At 38.1% G+C, this 18132-nt stretch overlaps 1 protein-coding gene across 2 annotated transcripts; it reads right to left on the bottom strand.

Moving 5' to 3' along the window:
• Positions 1-65: 65 nt before the first annotated feature.
• Positions 66-17569, bottom strand: cul1b (cullin 1b). 2 transcript variants are annotated; one of them, XM_079601674.1, is made up of 23 exons: positions 17398-17446; positions 16077-16148; positions 14037-14379; positions 11332-11509; positions 10845-11012; positions 10132-10182; positions 9949-10039; positions 9616-9779; positions 9316-9478; positions 9057-9187; positions 7660-7767; positions 6731-6837; positions 6304-6352; positions 3968-4099; positions 3237-3354; positions 3024-3100; positions 2768-2899; positions 2570-2662; positions 2182-2229; positions 1171-1253; positions 915-1020; positions 719-832; positions 66-638 (listed from the first exon to the last, which is right to left on the bottom strand). In XM_079601674.1, the coding sequence occupies exons 3-23, from the start codon at positions 14174-14176 to the stop codon at positions 558-560; spliced, it is 2334 nt and encodes a 777-aa protein (XP_079457800.1). In that variant the 5' UTR covers positions 14177-14379; positions 16077-16148; positions 17398-17446; the 3' UTR covers positions 66-557. The 2 variants fall into 2 exon arrangements, with proteins under 2 accessions (XP_079457800.1, XP_079457799.1); XM_079601673.1 differs by lacking the exon at positions 16077-16148 and having other exon boundaries at positions 17398-17569.
• Positions 17570-18132: the final 563 nt, after the last annotated feature.

The raw sequence follows: 18132 nt of genomic DNA, 5'->3' as shown, positions 1-18132 counted from the left end.
ACAATTGTTTGATGCATTACAGGCTAGACATTTAAGGATGAACTAGACCTAGCAATGAAAAAGCATAAAGAAAAATTAAGTTTATTCATGACATTTATAAAATGAACTGCACTATACAAATGGTGTTCTCAAGGCTGGTAATAATGCAACTAACCAGCCAGCCAAACATGATTATAGTCAGAGTGCTGCTGTACAGTATCCTCTTAGTTTAGATATTTCTGTGTCAAACCAATCTGTCAGTTTTCCAAAAGTCATTGGAATTACATTAATCAGCATTTTGTCCTTTTACGATGATAGGCAATAGCATGCAACTCTGGGTCCCACTATGAGTAAAGTTCAATGTTCAGTATTTACACATTAAAAAGTAAATGGCAATCCTGAGCAGCTTAAGGGCTTAAAGACAAAGACTGGCCGCTTTAGCAGTCTGAGTTTAAAGGGAAAAGTCCAGTGTCAAATTGTCCTACTTGGCAACAAGGTCTTGAGAGGATAATCCTCTGTGCCCACTGATATTCCTCAAAACATCAGACAAATATCTAAGGAAGGACAAGAGGACATTTTTATGCCAAGTAACTGTAAGTGTCTTTTTCCCCATCCACACGTTCCAGATATTCCTTCTCGATCAAAATGTCAATGCATTTCTGAAAAAAAGACAGATTTTAATATTTCTAACGAATGATTCATAAGCAGTCTGAGTTGCAGAGTCCTGCAGTCCCGTTACCTTGATGACAGGAACACGAGGTTTGAATCGTGAGGAAAGCTGGTTCAGCACTTCTGCCAAAAGCTGCTGGTGCTTTAAAAGTTTCCTCATCTTCATGATCCTCACGATAGCTGCCTGCACAAGAACGTAAAAAACATGTAGAATCAAAACAAAGTTTGATTTGAACTTCAAGGGTTTGCTAGTTTATTTTTAATACCTGTATGAGGAGCTTCCTGTCTTCCTCAATGTTCTTATGTGTCGTCTCCTGCTCTTGTTTCTGCTCGGTCTTCATTGGCACATTGATATTCACCCGTAACTTTTTACTGCACACAGTGTAGATAGACAAATGTGCAATATTTAAAAATATTTGTATGTGTACTAATACAGTTTTCAAATGTCACTGAAAGTCAATTAGTTTATACTATGCGGATCAAACATGAAGCTGTAAGAAAATGCTGAAGGGAGGCATTTACTTCTTGTAGCCCAAGAAAAGTTTGATTAATATATCAGGCTTGAAATCCATTTCATCAATATTTGCATTCTCATCCTCCAAGACCTACAAAAAGAAAACAAAATATACATATTATAAGAAATAATATTTAGATTTCTTATTTGAATTTTAAATATATAGTTACAACAAAACAGTAGTTTACTTAAAACAAAGACATTTAAACATTTCTGATCACAAAATGGCAAATAAAGTAAATATAAACAGCAGACGGTTCCCTAAGGATCCTAAAGTTACTCTGGTTCTCAATTGGTTTGGCCGTGGGACCCCCATTTTCCAATGGTCATTAAGCCTGACCCAAATTTTTAGGAATTTGAAATCAAGCATTAAACTGCAATTGACAGAAAAGTCAAGAGCTTTCATGTCGGCTGTATGTTTGGCTGTCAAAATAAAAGTCTCGCATGAAAAACAACAAAACGTGGAACTGCGTTTTTTTGTTGTTTCTTTGACTACGCACTCCACTTTTGGGTCGTGACCCACCGGTTGAGAAACACTGCTATAATAGAGGATGGATGCCCGACGGGCCGGGCTCGGACAGATATTTAGAAATGATGTTCGGGTCGGGCTCGGTCACATCAGCGCGATAAGGCATTGAACATTTTAAATTTAAAAAAGCTTATTATGTAGGTATAGCCAATAGGGCCCGTTTCACTTGATGCAAAGGTTCGTTTTTGTGAAAAAAATTACTTGAAAATATTACCCTAACATCCATCTTCCTGCGTACGGAATTTGTTTATGTAGCTGTGACAATGAAACACGTGCATAATGTGCGCCTGTTGTCCCGTGTGCACTGATGTGCTCATCTGTTGACATTTCCGAATACTTTACTACAAGTTGCTTAATAAAAGCGGCTTTCCACACAAACATACATGTGTCATTAGTATGAGAAAATGAGATTTTAACTGAGCCGGGCTCGGACAGAAAAATGAGGCCCGATCCGCACTCTATGCTATAAGCAACAGTTATCAACACTTACCAGCAACTTTGATTTCAAGAGGATTTGTAAGACCTGAATCAAAATATCCTGTGAAATGCACAAAAAAAAGAGAGAGAAAAGATTACATTTTAAAAACTTTATTAATAAAAAGAAAAACAACTCCCCATACAAACATTGTATCAAATCAATTTACTTTTACAGTGTTTTGAGGAATATTTCAAATAGCATGTTTTGGATAATTCAAGTGGATTAAACATTTATATTTTATTAAAACATTTTTTTTTTACATAAATATAATCACTTATTGTTTCTGCTAGGTTTCATTTTGTTCAAAGTATGAATTTAATATGTAATGGAAACCAATGTATATTTGTGCCCGTTTGGTATAAGACTTGTTATAGAGATAAAGTAATGGTCCTGCACTCACTGTTTTGATCTGTGTGCTGTCAGCCAGTTGCTGGACGCTGTAGCTGTTCTCAGTGTTGAACTGGAGCAGGATGGCCATCTGGAAGGTGGAGGCCTGCGGACACACGACACAGAGACGTGCGTCTGACACCGAGTCCTACAATCTTCACTTGACATCCAGCACACGCTGGCATGATACAGCCATGAAGAAAGAACAAACCTGCAGAGTGTATCTGTTCTTGAAGCAGTTGGTGACCAGCTCTCCTTTGGATAGATGGTAAAGCCACGTCAACTTCCGGCCGCTGTGTCTGCTTCCATAAAAAGCTGTAAATCTTTGGTAACTCCGCTCCAACTGTGAAAAACAAAGCCGTTGAAAAACTATCATCAGATGGAAGTGTAATCACACATTGTTCTCAGCTCGTGGAAGGGTGTGAAGGGCTTGGAAAATGACAGGGTTAAGCGTCTGAGCGTCTCACCTCAGATGGTAAAGCGAATGTGCAAGACTGCTGGAACGGCCATGAGCCAGAGCTCAGAACCTGGATACTGAAATCCACTGCGAGACAGATGGAGCCGGAGTCTTTCATTTGCATTTTTATTCATCAGTAATAACATGCAGGTTATATTATAAAACACTCCAAACATTAACAAACATGAGGAATCGATGTAAAGCCAGAGTGTTGAGCACTTACAGTCCAAAGGCTCCGAGTTGGAAAGGTGCTTTTTGAATTGCTCATTCAAGTCTTTGCTGACACCGATGTCCTGGAACATGCGCTGGAGTTTGGAGGTGTACTCGAAACCACATGCTTGCTGAGGGTGGGCAGAAAAAACTCCTCTCAAAAAAACTGATATCGATTCATAAATCCTAAGAATCGATCTTTTAGTCTATGTTGCTTTCAGTTGATGAGTGAAAACTTTGAAGCACACCTCCCATCCAATAAATCGCAATAAACGTTGTGCTTTGTTACTTTTAAGTCCCAGCTCTCAAAATCTGTCGATTTTATTATGAAATTCAAACAATAAATACCATTTTGGCACAAAATAATTTAATCCAAAGCGCATTCACGGGACAACTTCCGGTCTTGAGTCAACACGCATGTGTCATAGAGCTTCCCCTACTGGATTGCAGGTCAATATTTTCATAAATAAAGTGGTAAATAATTTTTTTGTGCAAACAAAGCACTTCATAAAATTAAATTAATTAAATAAAAAATTCCACTTTTTTATTAAAGCCACCATTTAAATGTTTAAATAGTGTAAGATTTTTTGCCATGTACTGTACCTGATACATAGCCTAATTAATCAATATGGAATCGAAATTCAATCGAATCGCAATGTAAATCGAAATGGAATGGGATCGTGAAATCTGTGTCAATACCCAGCCCTAGAAGGAAAAGCATCTTCACTAAACAAGTGCACAGACCTTCAGTTTGGAGATCATACTGGCCTCGGCGTCGTCGCTGGCACTGTTCTGGTGCACCAGTCTTTTGGCCAGCATCTTGGCATAGAACTTCTGGAACACGTCTTTATCCTCAATATACTTGAAAACCACCATCTGATGAGAAAGGATGTTGGAGAATCTTGTCAGTCACATGCACTGACTTACATTCAGCAATTTGTGCATACTACCATACAGTATGCATACTGTGCAGTTTGAACATTTTGTTTTGTTGATTTATACACAAAACACATACACAACAAAGAGCATGCAATGCACTCACTATATCCAGTGTAATGAACGAAAGCATTAAATCAACCATGATCTCTTCATTGACTCGTTATTTGATCAGACTGACAAAAACAAATGTTTTTGCGTGAATTTGGATTATGCACAATGTAAAAAGAAAATACATTTGATTGATAAAAGACTGCAAATAAAAAAAAAACACTCATTTCTAAGATGATAACTGGACGGTGCACAGAACAAATACTAAACATTTGCTGCATAGCTTGTACTACAGTTTTTTATAATGCAGAACACAGTATATGCTGTGCTGTATACAGTACTTTAGTGTTCCATTCTGAACAGTCTGTCACAGATTAACTAGGTCATTATTATTTCTCTGAAGCAGAAAAAAACAGACAGATTCGCAGAACTCAAACATAAACATGGAAATTACTGTATACGGAATTTGATAGGTTTTTAATTAATATAAAAAAATAAGGGCGGTACAATTGATTAAATTACAATTGAGAGATGGACTAGTGTCTGGGATTATTAAAGCGTGAAAAGTCGCCGCCATGTTCTGCATCTACTACACATATACTCAAGCACACGTGATCTCAGTGTTTTCAGCGTCTCACACACACACACACACACTACACATGAACATCATCTCCAGTGCTGCGCTGAAAGCTCACTTTACCAGGATTTCAGAATTAAACCAAAGAAAGAAAAGTATCATCAAATAGAAAACACAAAATCAAAAGGTCTTCACTATAGACGTCATAAACATTTGGTATAATATAAAGAAATTATAAGAGGAATATATTACAATATATATATATATATATATATATATATATATATTAGGGCTGGGAATCGATTAAAAAAAATTAACTAATTAATTGCACATTTTCTGTAATTAATTGCAATTAATTGCGTTTCCCCCAAGCTTGTAATCATCAATATTTAAACTTAGAATCACCTAATTAAACAACACAGGAAAAAAAAAAGGAACAGAAAATAGCCCTATATTAAAATATTAAACATCAATATATCAATATATTATTCTTTTTCAATAATCAACATAATCTATTTAACAGGTTATTATTATTATTATTATTTTAATAATTATCAAAACAAAATATAGTCCTACAAAGCTATTATTACCAGAGCATGTGATCAGAGCAGGTCATTTTACCATTGTTGTGACTATACCAGCTGAGCTCAGCAAACAGAAGTCTACAGAGAAATTTCACGTCATTTGAGTGGACTTTACTTTTCAAGTGCTTGGTACATGATTGAAGCCTTTGGGCCATTAACGACAGAGCGGCCGACACACACACACACACGGAACGGAGAGAGCGCTGCTGCTGGGCCGTTAACGACAGAGCGCGCCAACACACACGCGCGCGCGGAGCACAGAACGCGACGCACATACTGAGCGGAAAAGACCCGCTCATGAAACCTGCGCGAGAATGAAACCTGATCGCCGAACACGGAGGGGCGGCATATTTCAGCCTGTTTAATAGCAGACGCAGCAGGAAATCATTAAAACGAGGCAAAAAAAAGGTGCTGCGTTATTTTTTTTTAACGCGTTAAACATTTCAAATTAATCGCAAAAATTAACGCGTTAATTCCCCCAGCCCTAATATATATATATATAAATAAAAAACTATGTTGTGCAGCACTTTATTTGACAAAAACAATTCAATGTTCTGTAGTAAATGAATGGGTATAAATTAATTTGATTACGTTTTAAAAGATTGATTTAATTTATTATGTTTGAAGAATTCAATTCAAATTTAATTAACTGATTAAAATCTAGAAATATTAAAAGGGAAAACACTATTCTCACTTAAACACTAAGGCCTGGTTTCACAGACGGCTTAGATTAAGCCAGGATTAGGCCTTAGTTAAATTAGGACATTAATGTAGAGCTTCTATAAATCTGCCTTAGAAAAGTTAAAACAGCTCAAACATGCATTTTAGTTTGGGACTAGGCTTAAACCTGGTCTGTGAAACCAGGTATTGATGTTTGCTCCAAGTCCAGATCCTTAAAGCACTTTATTTCCGTGGAGGACAGGGAAACTCACCACTTGGTTGAGAGTATCTTCTAGCTCAGCCTCCTCTGGATTCTTTGAACTAAACAAAACAAAACACACACACACTCAGTTGAATCATATGTGGTACATACACACCTGAAACTGCAGAATCCTAAAAGAAAACAACCTTTCCTACAGTTTTCATGTCAAATTTCATCTTTTGAGTCCATGCACTAAAATATTTTGTGGTGGAGTTTCACACATAACCTTGCTAATGTAGTTTTTCTTCTTGAGATATTTTGTCAATCCTAAAGAAGCAGCTTTTTTTCATAAGTCTGCTAGAATACTGCATTCAAAGAGTCAAGCCTCAAACACTAAAACATACACTGATGTGTTTGCAATAATGGCAGTGGAACAGACTTTCATTGTCATTTCTGGCTGACAAATGTATGACATGACCATGAATGAGAGAATTCACCTCTTCTTCAGTAAGGAGTCACAGTATCTGGCCAGAAGCTCAGGGGATTTGCTGGAGGACTGTGCCATCTTTGTTACCGCATTATTATTAATGAATCTTCCGCAGGCCTGAAGAGCAGCACAGATCAGAGTGAAAGTTACACCAGAGCTGTAAATAAAACTGAATAGCTAAAAAAAAACCTTTAGCCCATTATTTATATATTTTTTGTCAGAAGGAAATTTCAGTTTACATTTTCAAACATTCCTTTAGCCATTAACTGTAATAATCCAGTGAGATTTTCTTATGCACAAGGAGCCGGTATGATCCACACGCAGATCTCAAGTCTATCATCGAGTCTGTCTGTGATTACAAGAAGAAACAGAAAAACACAGACAGACTAAATCCAGAAGTAACCTACCTGCAAAGCTACAGTACTGTAAAAGGCTTCAGGCACTTTAAAATGCTGTAAAGTGAGAATGCTATCAAAAATAATGTCATAAATAGATTTGATCAATTCACTTGAACTAAATCAAATCAATATTTGGTGGGACCACCTTTTGCGTTTAAAACAGCTTTTGTCCACGATCACTTGCAGTTTTTCAGGCAGCTTTGCAGGCAGGTTCCTTCAAGCATCTTGGAAACGTTGCCGCAATTCTTCTGGATGTTGTCTGTCTGTCTCAATTGTTTTCTGTTTCTTCATGTAATCACAGACAGACTCAATGATGGTGAGTTCAGATCGTGTGAAGCTCCGGCTGTTGTCAGACTCCGTGTGCATACACAAATCTAACTGGATTATTACAATTAATGGCAAAAGGAATGGCTTGGAAATGTAAACTGATATTTCCTACTGGCAAACTATAGCTAAATATATACAACTGCCTTAAAACCATTATTCTTGGTGAAAATACCAACGTGCCTAAGACTTTTGCACAGTACTGTAGATCACAAACCTTATCGAGTGCCGCCACAAACCCAGCATCATTATTGAACGCAGACATGACGAGGGCATTGTATTTCTTGTGAACATCCAATATAGTTTGGACATAGATTTTAGGATCCTGGAAAACAAGTTCAAACGGTGATCAAATTAAGTTGTTAAAAAGAACAGTTACTGGAAAACATGAACAAAGACCCTGGGGCTCACATAAAGCAAAGGTTGAGTCACATCTCTGAAATACAAAAGCCTAGTTAGACAAAAAAACATTGTCATGGTAAGAATAGATCTGCTATGCTTCAAAACAATGAAGTGAGGCCCTGACTTCAGGCAATTCAGGTTCAGCTGTGCTTCCAACAGGTTTGGCACATTTTCAGAAAATCAATTAATCGGTTCAAATCAATTCAATCAAATTTGGAATTACTCTCCATAGTTGCAGCTGAAGACCGAAAGTATTGTCCACACCATCACGGTGTCTTTATGCTGCAACACCAGGGGTGTTTCTCAAAACCAAGAATGCAAAGAACGGACTTGTGTTCTTGGGGAGAACGCTCTTGCTAGTTGTTCTAGGAAGAATGAACTCACAAGGTGACGAGCACACAGAATGCTGCTGACAGTTTGAGACGATGTGTTCTTGCTGGTATTGCGCAATAATACCCCCGCACACCCGCGTCTGCAGTACCCAAACATAATGACAATTATTGACAATCAACAATTATTGATAACAGCCAGGCTTTATCGCCCAAGCCTACCCTCAGCTCAAGGGATTACTCTACAACTGTACACTACAATGTAATGTATATTCATATCATAACAATAAAGCAACGCCTGTCTCCTTTCATTCTGCTTCTGTTGTTTGTTTGTGTATACATCACTTGCCAACGGCGGGAAAAAACGTTGGTAAAAGGCAATGGTCTCTTGACAGTGGGGTAAAACGAGTCTGTGAGCAGACTGGCCGGTTGGCTCGCAAGCTAACTTAACACCCGCAGGTGCTTATGGAGATTCTCACTTTTCCGAAAACGGTTGAGCACATTTTCGATTCGGCATAAATTTTCGTAAAAATGCCAATATTTAAAATCTACACAGTTGATTTCTCGCATCAAATGTCCTCCCAAGTGAATTTAGTGATGAAATAGCATACGAAATTGTAGAAATTGTCTGTATTGACCTGCCTCGATCTTCCTCGAAATCCGAAATGAATGCTGGGATATTTCAGCCGTCAAGTTCACACAAGTTACCAACCGATGCATCCTCGGTAAAATGGACGTGTCAAGAACACTTCCGGGATTTTTAACCGTTCTTGTCATAATGCAAACTTGTGTATTGGGACAGTACTTGGGCCACAAAAGATGACGTTTCACAAGAACACAAGTACAGACAAGAACACAGATTGAGAAAGGCCTCAGGACTTACATTGAGTGCTGAATCTCCACATTTCTCGATGGCTGCCAGTCCTTGATTATGAATGTGGGACTCCAAGAGTTTCTTGAGCTCGCCCAATCCGTCTGTGATCCGGGAAACAAGGTTGTACATCCGACCGAGATCTGCAATTATAAACAAAGTGTATTGACTGTCAAACTAAGTGTGCCATTTTAAACGTTCGCTTTTTCAAAATGAAATGTCAGAAAATGTATTTCCTCCGAATAAAGGTGACATTGCAGCACTGGCTGACCTTCATTCTTATCTGCATCTAGAAGGTTCTGGAACTCCGTGTGAAAGATCTCCAGGTGTTTCTCGATGAGGACCTGCTCACACTTGCGAGCCAGCTCGTCTTGTGTGCTTTCGTGGAGATACACCTGTACCCGCCGCTGCTCCTCCAGTAACCGTGCCTCCGCCTGCACACATGATCTTACAGTTTTAACGCAAGAAGAAATGTATGCTTATGTAGTAAAACTAATTTCCCATTAAAACTAATCTAGTCCCCTGCAACTAGCATCTAAATCATTCACACATGATATTGTCACTAGCTTACCTTTTTCATGTATTCAGTAACAGGGTTTTGCTGGAGGAACTCTGTGCTTTCCCGTGTATAGAAGCGCTCGGTGTCTGCCAAAAACTGTGTCTCAAAGTACTCCTTGTAAACTGATAATGTCGGCCCCTTCACAAATGCATCATCCTCATTCAAGCCCAACTCGACTGGAAAAGACAAACCAAATCACAACATAATGCTTCAAAGGTCCAGACAGCACTGGGATTATTCCACTTACTGTACATGACTCGCACAAGATTTGAAAATATCCTTACAGGACATCTGGCTCAAGTTTTGTGAGAGACAACAGGACAGATGCAGCGCTGCCACACTCACCATAGGACTGCACCACTCCACTGATGAGTCTGGTGTTAATAGTCTCCCCATGTCTCTCCTTCTCAATGAGTTTTAACACAGCGTTTGTCACCTATATAAAATAAAACACAGGGGTATATAAATTTACATATACTCATTCAGACAGACAGAACACACACACACGAATATAAACAGTTGACTCACCTGCTTGTTAAGAGGTCTAAATAAACACTCTCTCCAAGTGACCAAAGCAAGCTGTAAAAGAGATTTATTTTATTAGTTTATTACTGCAATGAGGCATGAGATGACCACTGCTTTAAGTGACCATTTTTATTACAACTGCACTATAACAGACTATATTTAATAAGTTATTTTGTGTTTAAAATATTAATAACAATTAATAATAATAATAATATAATAAATATAAAACAAATATAAGTAATAAAACAACAATCAACCATTAAACAAATCTGAATTATAATACATTTTCCAAGGCAATTATGTTATTATAGTTCAGGGGTGAACAGTAAGTTTAGCCTACCTAGGTAGTAATAAGTTTAAATCACTGGAAAACATCACAATAAACCAAACATTTAAGTTTTCAAGGCATAGAAATACATGCACAAGATCAAGAAATGCAAGATTTAGTGCCAACAAGTCAAGTGACAAGAGAAGTTCTGACAAGTCAAGAGAAGTTATGTAATCAAATCTCTCACAAAGTCTCGAGGCAAATGTTAATTAAAGATACAGATGATGTGTGGTCACAGGTATGCATGCATATATTGACTATTATAAACAATAAATATAGCTAACTACAATGTAGTGTAGTTATTATTCCAAGTCTTATGAACACAATGTGTGTGAATGTAAAACGGGAACCTATGAGTCAGGCAGGGGGGGTGTGTGCTTTCTCTTACAGAGTAGATTTCATAAATTCCTTTCCGTCCTTCATCACACTCTCGGCGCACCCAGTGTCTGTTGAGGTAAGCACAGATCCCGTTTAATACTTTACTGGAGAAGCGATAGTCCTCCCACTGCTGTGTGTAGAACGTCAGAACGCTCTCATCCATCAGGTCCTCTCCATCCTGCCAGACACACACAGATGGAGGAGGGAAACAGGAGAAGTCAGGAAGATGTCTGGAGAACTGACAACAACTCACACTGCTATCCATTCTAGTGCCAGTAGTCAATGTAAATATACATTGTCTGTCATTAAAAATACAAACAAATAGAATTCCAACATTATTCAAGGAAAATTAGGCATAATGAAACTACAATAGAGTTTACTATACGGTTTCATATTTTAAAGACAAACTTTATTTATAGAATTGACCAACATCAATATGATCCCTAGACCCTAATGTACCATGCATCCCAGACAATAAACACAGTGTAGGCTATTACCTTGAGAAGGTTTGTCAGGTAGCTCCTCAGGAACTCTTTCAGTCGTTTGTAGAGTTCTAGTCCGACAAACTGAGCCCCACCAGGTGTGGGAGTTTTCTTGGAGGGTTTGGAGGGGGGGATGCCAGCACCCCTGGCCTGGTTGGACTGGTGCACGCTGGTACAGTAGTTATACACATGTCTGAACAGTAGGTTAAAGTCTTAAGATAGTAAATGAGGAAACGATGACAGACAGATCATAAAACAATATTACAACAATCTTTACACTGACAGAATGCCATTCCATAATGATGATGCTTTCAATGTCAGCTTCCAAGTCGCTGTATCAGGGTACACAAATGAATACATACTGTGGATTAACAGTGCCAGCGTCTCTTACACACCTAGAGTTTACTTCCGTGATTGTTTCTCGAACACGTCTGAATCTAATACAAAAAAAGCACGAGTAAAAACAGTTCGCTTAACATGAAATTCAGATGTAGTTCAAACCTCTTTTCCAACCCACTTATTCCATAACAATTTGTGGTGCCATATTATGCTTTTTAATGTTTTCCCAATTCCTTTAGAGTGTAATGCATCTATCTGTGCATGCATTGGACCTTCAGTTCAAAGCTCAGTGTCCCACATAAGGGATCTATTCTATCTAACAAAGAACACTGCTCCAGATCTGCCTAAAACACCTTGATCAGATATTAGTCCAGATATTACTTCTGCAAGCATCCATTTCACAATGCGAAATATATTAACATAATGCATAGAAACGCAAAGAAAGAGGCCGAGGCCTCAGTGAATTGTAGTGTCGTCATCATGTCGCAGTGTTTCAATGCGAAAGCACAACCTTCTGAAAACAGATGCAATGGGAATTGAGGTGCTGCAATAACGCTATGTGTTAATAATGTGTTTAACTGTAAAAAAAAAAAATCACAAATCACAAACCATCTCATTTATGCATCTTGTACAGAAATAAGTCACCGATAATAAAAGTCCTCTACATGGGTGTGCATTTATTGCAAGCGGTTATGTCTCATTAGCTTAGTATTGCATTAGCTTAAAGGTCGTGACCACATAAACAGTGATTACCAGAACGATTTCGTTTGTGTGCGTTTGTTTTTCTGGGTGCTAAGTTTCACACCTTTATCACTAACCGTGAGATCCAGCACTTTGATACTATATTGAACCTACAGTGTATGCTCAGACTCTCAGCAGGGCTAAAGAAACCTGCAAAAACAGCAGAACGTTTTTTTGTGTGCAGTCAGGGCCAAACGCAGACAAATAAAAGGATATAGACATTACTGAAGATGTAGAGAATGACATCTGTGGGTGGCAGATGAAACTCAGAGCAATTACGCCTCTGTGTATGATGTGGCACTAGTGGGTGAAATGCAAAACTGCTAATTTGAAAGCGGACAGAGGCGCTTGTAAGTTTTAATTTCCCCCAACTGCTCTGAAGAGCTCTAGAATGAAACACTCGTTGGCAGTGACGTGTGGCATTACAAAAAAGCCAAATAAAACTAATGACACCATGTACTTAGATTTTGCATTGTTTTTTGATTCACATTTTACTCAACAAATATATAGATCACAATTCTACTGTTATTTAAAAAAAAAAAAACGTGATGAAGCTAATTTTAAATAGTGTTTTTTACACTCAATGATTTCATGTTCTCTAATATTAAAAAAGGATTAATAATCCCACATATTTACCGTCGCCATGTTGACTCGTAGTGTGAACACTAAAGTTGCGATCGTGGGCATCATACTGGGAGATTGTAAGGGCCCTGGTATATTGGGAAGAGAAATTCAGCGCTCTGAAAACACCCTTCCACACCACAGAGAAATTCGGTGTTACGAATAACCACCCAAAATCGGTTTGAAAAAATGATTCAAAGGCTCACTTATCAGCTAATACTCCACTTGTTCCATTACTGGATGAATCAGTGTTTTTTTTTTAACGAATCTCTTAAATAAATTATTAAGTGACTAATACATTTTTAAGTCACTTGTCACCACCTACCAGGATTTCATCGATACAATCATTATTTGAAGAACCATGTTACTTTCAAAAGGTGATTTACTCTTAAAACTTATGTTGATCGCTTCTGTAGATATCAGTGTTTTTATCCGAACTATAAACCCAGTACTTCTGTGATAATATGAACATTTGTAACAAAAATAACGATACTGTGTGGTTGAAAAGACTGTGAAGCGGTTTCATACCTATACATGACAACTGCTCTCTCTGGGTCAGCCAACGCAGATCTGAATGTTCTAATGTGATTTTGATACAGGTGAATCGTTGTCATTTAGGAATGAGATCGTGTGGATGTTTGAATCGAGATCACGATCTTTTGACAATTCATCTTGCAGCTCTACTTGACCAAGAGAGAATTCTGCACGGGCAACTCTTTTGCCCTCAAACGAAACTCCCGATCTTGTAGCTATTCCACCCATTATGACGGTTTCGCCCACAAAACTTTTCCGAACAAAGGTAAATATGACTGCATCTTAAGGGCCTGAGCTAAACCTATAAATTCCACCTTCAGAACTTACCCAAAGATTGAGAAAAAAAAGTTCTGTACTTATTCTCATTTCAAGTGCAAAATTCACACACATTGTACCACACCTAACAAGACAAAGACTTTCAGTGTGCTGGCCACAGCTGCTGCCCCCATTAATCCCCATTCATCCCGCCGTGCCTGGTAAGATACGTATAGAGTTCCATGTAGCGTGACTTAGCCATGCTCTGGCGTGTATAGACCTGCTGTATTCCTGCTCTCAGGTCATCCCAGATCTGGTCCAGCCCAATCTGTTTGAGCCCGTGGGTGTTCTGGCCCCTGTTGGATGACATTGTCTCTGTGCCGGTCTGCTCGTGTCAGATAAATCCTCTCTTCTCCCCGTTCTGCTCCAGAACTCTGCTGCTTCACATGTAGTCCAGCATGCTGGAGGGCATTCAGACAGGATCAGTTCAGGGATGAGTACCGCTTCACTTCACAGATGGTGCTGCAGGCTGGTCTAGGGTTACAGCAGCGTCCAAACACTTCCGTAGGGTATCTGCGAGAGCAAACATATCAGGTTTCAAATAGAATAATCACACTTATCATTTGAAAATGGTACTACATAAAGCAGATGTAACAACGACAACAGGTTGCGGATTACATACAGTGTTATAAACAACACTTACGTAGAGGTGTTAACAATAGGGCAGAACTAGAAATTATTCTATAGGAAAAAAGCAAGAGCCAAAAAAAGATTCATCCAGGTCTTCTAAATAAAATGAACTTGCATACATATTTACGAGAAAAAGCAAATCTAACAGGCGACTTATAGGAATCTAACTAAGCATCATACCGGAGCTAGTGTGAAGTGACAAGCATTGGGTCAGGGTTATATTTAGCGGCATGTCTGCTGTGTGTTGTGGTGCATAGGATATGAGTTTTGCTGGTCATTGTTTACATGTTATGACGTTCGAGATGCCACATTTTAGAGGCAAGAGTGACCGAGGGTTGGTGCATCAGAACATGTGACCAGCAGGATTGGGTTTAGCTGGGTTATTAATAGCATTTCTCACATCGTTCTTTCTAGGGCTTCTTGTGTACACAGACAGCTGTTTCTATAGCCAACAGGACGGCTAATATGTTCAATAAATACATCTCTTGAGGGATAAAATTAGGATTAGGATTCTGTTCGGATTCAGACACATATCGCAGTCAAGTTTAGATGTAAATGCTCAAGTATCTGCAACAAATTTTTTTTTTCTTCTGTGTAACTTCTGTGAATCAAGAGAGGCAAAGTCCCACAACTGACCCAGCCCTGCTAAATCACTGACCCAGAGGTTTTACAACCGGGGAAATAAACAAGATGGAGTGGCGTCACACCGTTAGGATCAGCCCAGCTTATGGTGACATATATTAGAGTCGCAGCTGTTGAAGAGGACACAGACTTTTTATGATCTCTCAACTATTTTACACACTAAACTCATAAATGAACACAGCTTTACGATATATTCTGCATATAAACTCTTCTTTCAGCCTGTAAGTGGGATTGCTATTAATAGCAATAATGGTCATTCATTCATTATTACCCATAATATTTCAGTACTTTTAAAGGGGTCATCAGATGCCCATTTTACACAAGTTGGTATGATTCTTTAGGGGCTTCATGTAAAGTTTGTAACATACTTTGGTTAAAATTCCTCAATGGTTGTGTAAAACAACACTTTTTACCTCCTCAAAAACAGCTTCGGTTTCAGTGCATGTCTCTTTAAATGATAATGAGCAACTGCTCACCCCACCTCTCTCTTCAGTGGGGGGTGTCACACAAGACACAAAGTGCTGCCTTGGTGGACAGTATACAAATGGCTGAGGGGTGAGGGCGGAAATATGCTAATACGGGACATTTCGTCAATGGTCGTGGGCGGAGCATGAGCAATATGACATCATATTGCTCAGAAAATCCAAATGGCTTGATTGAGTGTTGAGGCTTTTTGAGGATTAAAAAAATCCTTGAATGGATTTTTAACATTGTATGGTGGTTGTGTCCACACACTGCAAAGACACATTTATATGCAAACACCATATAAAAGTGAATTTTGCATCAGATGACCCCTTTGAGGCACTGTATTAAATATAAAACTCAAGCGCTTTGCTTGATCATAGTGGGAAAACAGTTTGTGAACGTCAAACTGCTTGAGCCTGGTCACATTTAATCTTGTTAGATCAGCCAAAGCAAGGCTAGACTCTCTGACCCACATTCATCAGTAGGACAGGATCTGTAGGTTGTCAAAGTTTCAACAATTACAGTCAGAGAAGGGCCCAGGAGTCCTTTAAGGTAAAAGAAAATCACATTTTGCATTAAATGAATATTTTACCAGAAAATTCTGTCATCAATTACACACCTTTATGTGATGACTTACTTTCTTCTGTGGAAACCAAAATTAGATGTTTTGAAGAATACTGGTAACCAAATAATTTTAATTACCATAAGCAATACATTTTGTTGTGTTCGCAGAAGAAATTCATATAGTTTTGGAATGACATGAGGGTGAGTAAATGATGATAATTTAAATTTTTGGCTGAAAATTTAAATGTTCAACAACTGTGGGTTGGATCATGTAAAGACACATTGACTGATTCAAAACAAAAGGAGGACACAAAGCACAACAAATACAAATACTTTTCTTCACCAGTCAGCTTATTCATCATAAGCTTGAACATGATTTTTTTATGTGCTTTATGTGTGACAAGACAACCAAGTTATTTTAATTTTAATATTATACTATTTTTGTGGCGTATATAGGCATCTGGCAAATTGTCCACAAAAAGCATAAATCTACATGACTGTTTTAAAACAATTCATATTTTTGGGCATCTGGGGACTCCTTTGCCAATAAAGCATGCCAATATTAGCATGATTCATAAGCTAATCTCTAGGAAACATTTTATTGAGGTTATCATTTCCGAAGGAAACTTACCACACATTGGCATATGAGGTTTAGGAAACTATGGGTTCAAAATTAAACCCATTCTTGGTTACTTATGGCATTTTAGCCAAACAATGCAATCTAGGTAACTTAACGTTAGTCATCTGAGACAGCAGAATTCACGTGAATGTGTTTAACTCACTGTTCACACTTCAGACGGCCTCGGCATTTATCTACCGCTTAGAAGACCTTACCAACAGCATGTTAACATCCTAAATAAACAATGTCTTAATTTCATGTCTGTTTTGAAAACAGTATCAACACATTAGCAATGCTAGGTAACTTAGCAACTCGCTAGCTTCAGGTAACGTTAACGTTACCCTGGTAAACTGACGCTGAGGAGAAATACTAAGACATGAATGTCAAATAAACGAATGGCATTAAATATAACCTAGAAATAAGGCAAACAACACTAGTTATTAACCTACTTAAGTAACTAATACGGCGAAGCTTTTGAGATATTGATTGTAAAATGGCCACCTATGCATTAAGTCGTTTTCAATACCACAAAAACGTTTGTCTTCCTTCTCTAGTTATATGTCCAGCCAAACCGGAGGAGCTGACATGTATATAAAGATATTTCGTCTTACCTGTACCCGTATCTAACGTCGAGGTGTACGAGCTTGAGGCCCTATGCTGTGTCTGAATGGAGATGATTGGGAATTCCGTATTAGAGCGAGTGAGGCGTCATACGCCACATCTCAGAGAAATACAGCGACCTCTAGTGTTCACTTACTTCAGGACTCTAGCGTCCATATTCACACTGTATCGACCAATAATAATCTATTAAATGTTTTCCCTTTTATTGATATACTTTAATGTATTGTGTTATTTATTATCTAAACAACTCGACTACTTCATACGTGTTTTTATGTCCTGTACTGGTTGGCACTTTTGTGAAACGGTTTCATTTTCTATGGTAATGGTGCTATGAATGGACTATATTGTGAACTTTGGTAATACAGAGCCTTTTCATGCCCTCAGTACACCCAGTGGTTTAAATAGTAGTTGTTCTTTATAGTAGTAAACATAACTAGCATTCACCCACTTATTTACGTTACACAACAATTCTACTGTTTAATAGCCTATTTGCCTCACATTATCCAAAAGCCATGCAACTGGTTTATTTCACAGGACAAATGATCCAATTTTTAATATCCCAACCAGTCATACCCCCAAATTATACATTGTTTTAATATCGCAACCAGTCATAACTCAAATAAACTGAATATAAATATATATATATATTTTTTTTTTGTATATAGGAATAATCATATTTATGAACATTTTACTTATTTTACAGTTGAGTCTCATACAACGGGACT

Source organism: Phoxinus phoxinus, assembly GCF_949152265.1.
Source record: "Phoxinus phoxinus genome assembly, chromosome: 24".
Taxonomy (NCBI): Eukaryota; Metazoa; Chordata; class Actinopteri; order Cypriniformes; family Leuciscidae; genus Phoxinus; species Phoxinus phoxinus.
The sequence above is the reverse complement of the archived record's forward strand: the minus strand, read 5'-3'. Positions and strand labels throughout refer to the sequence as shown.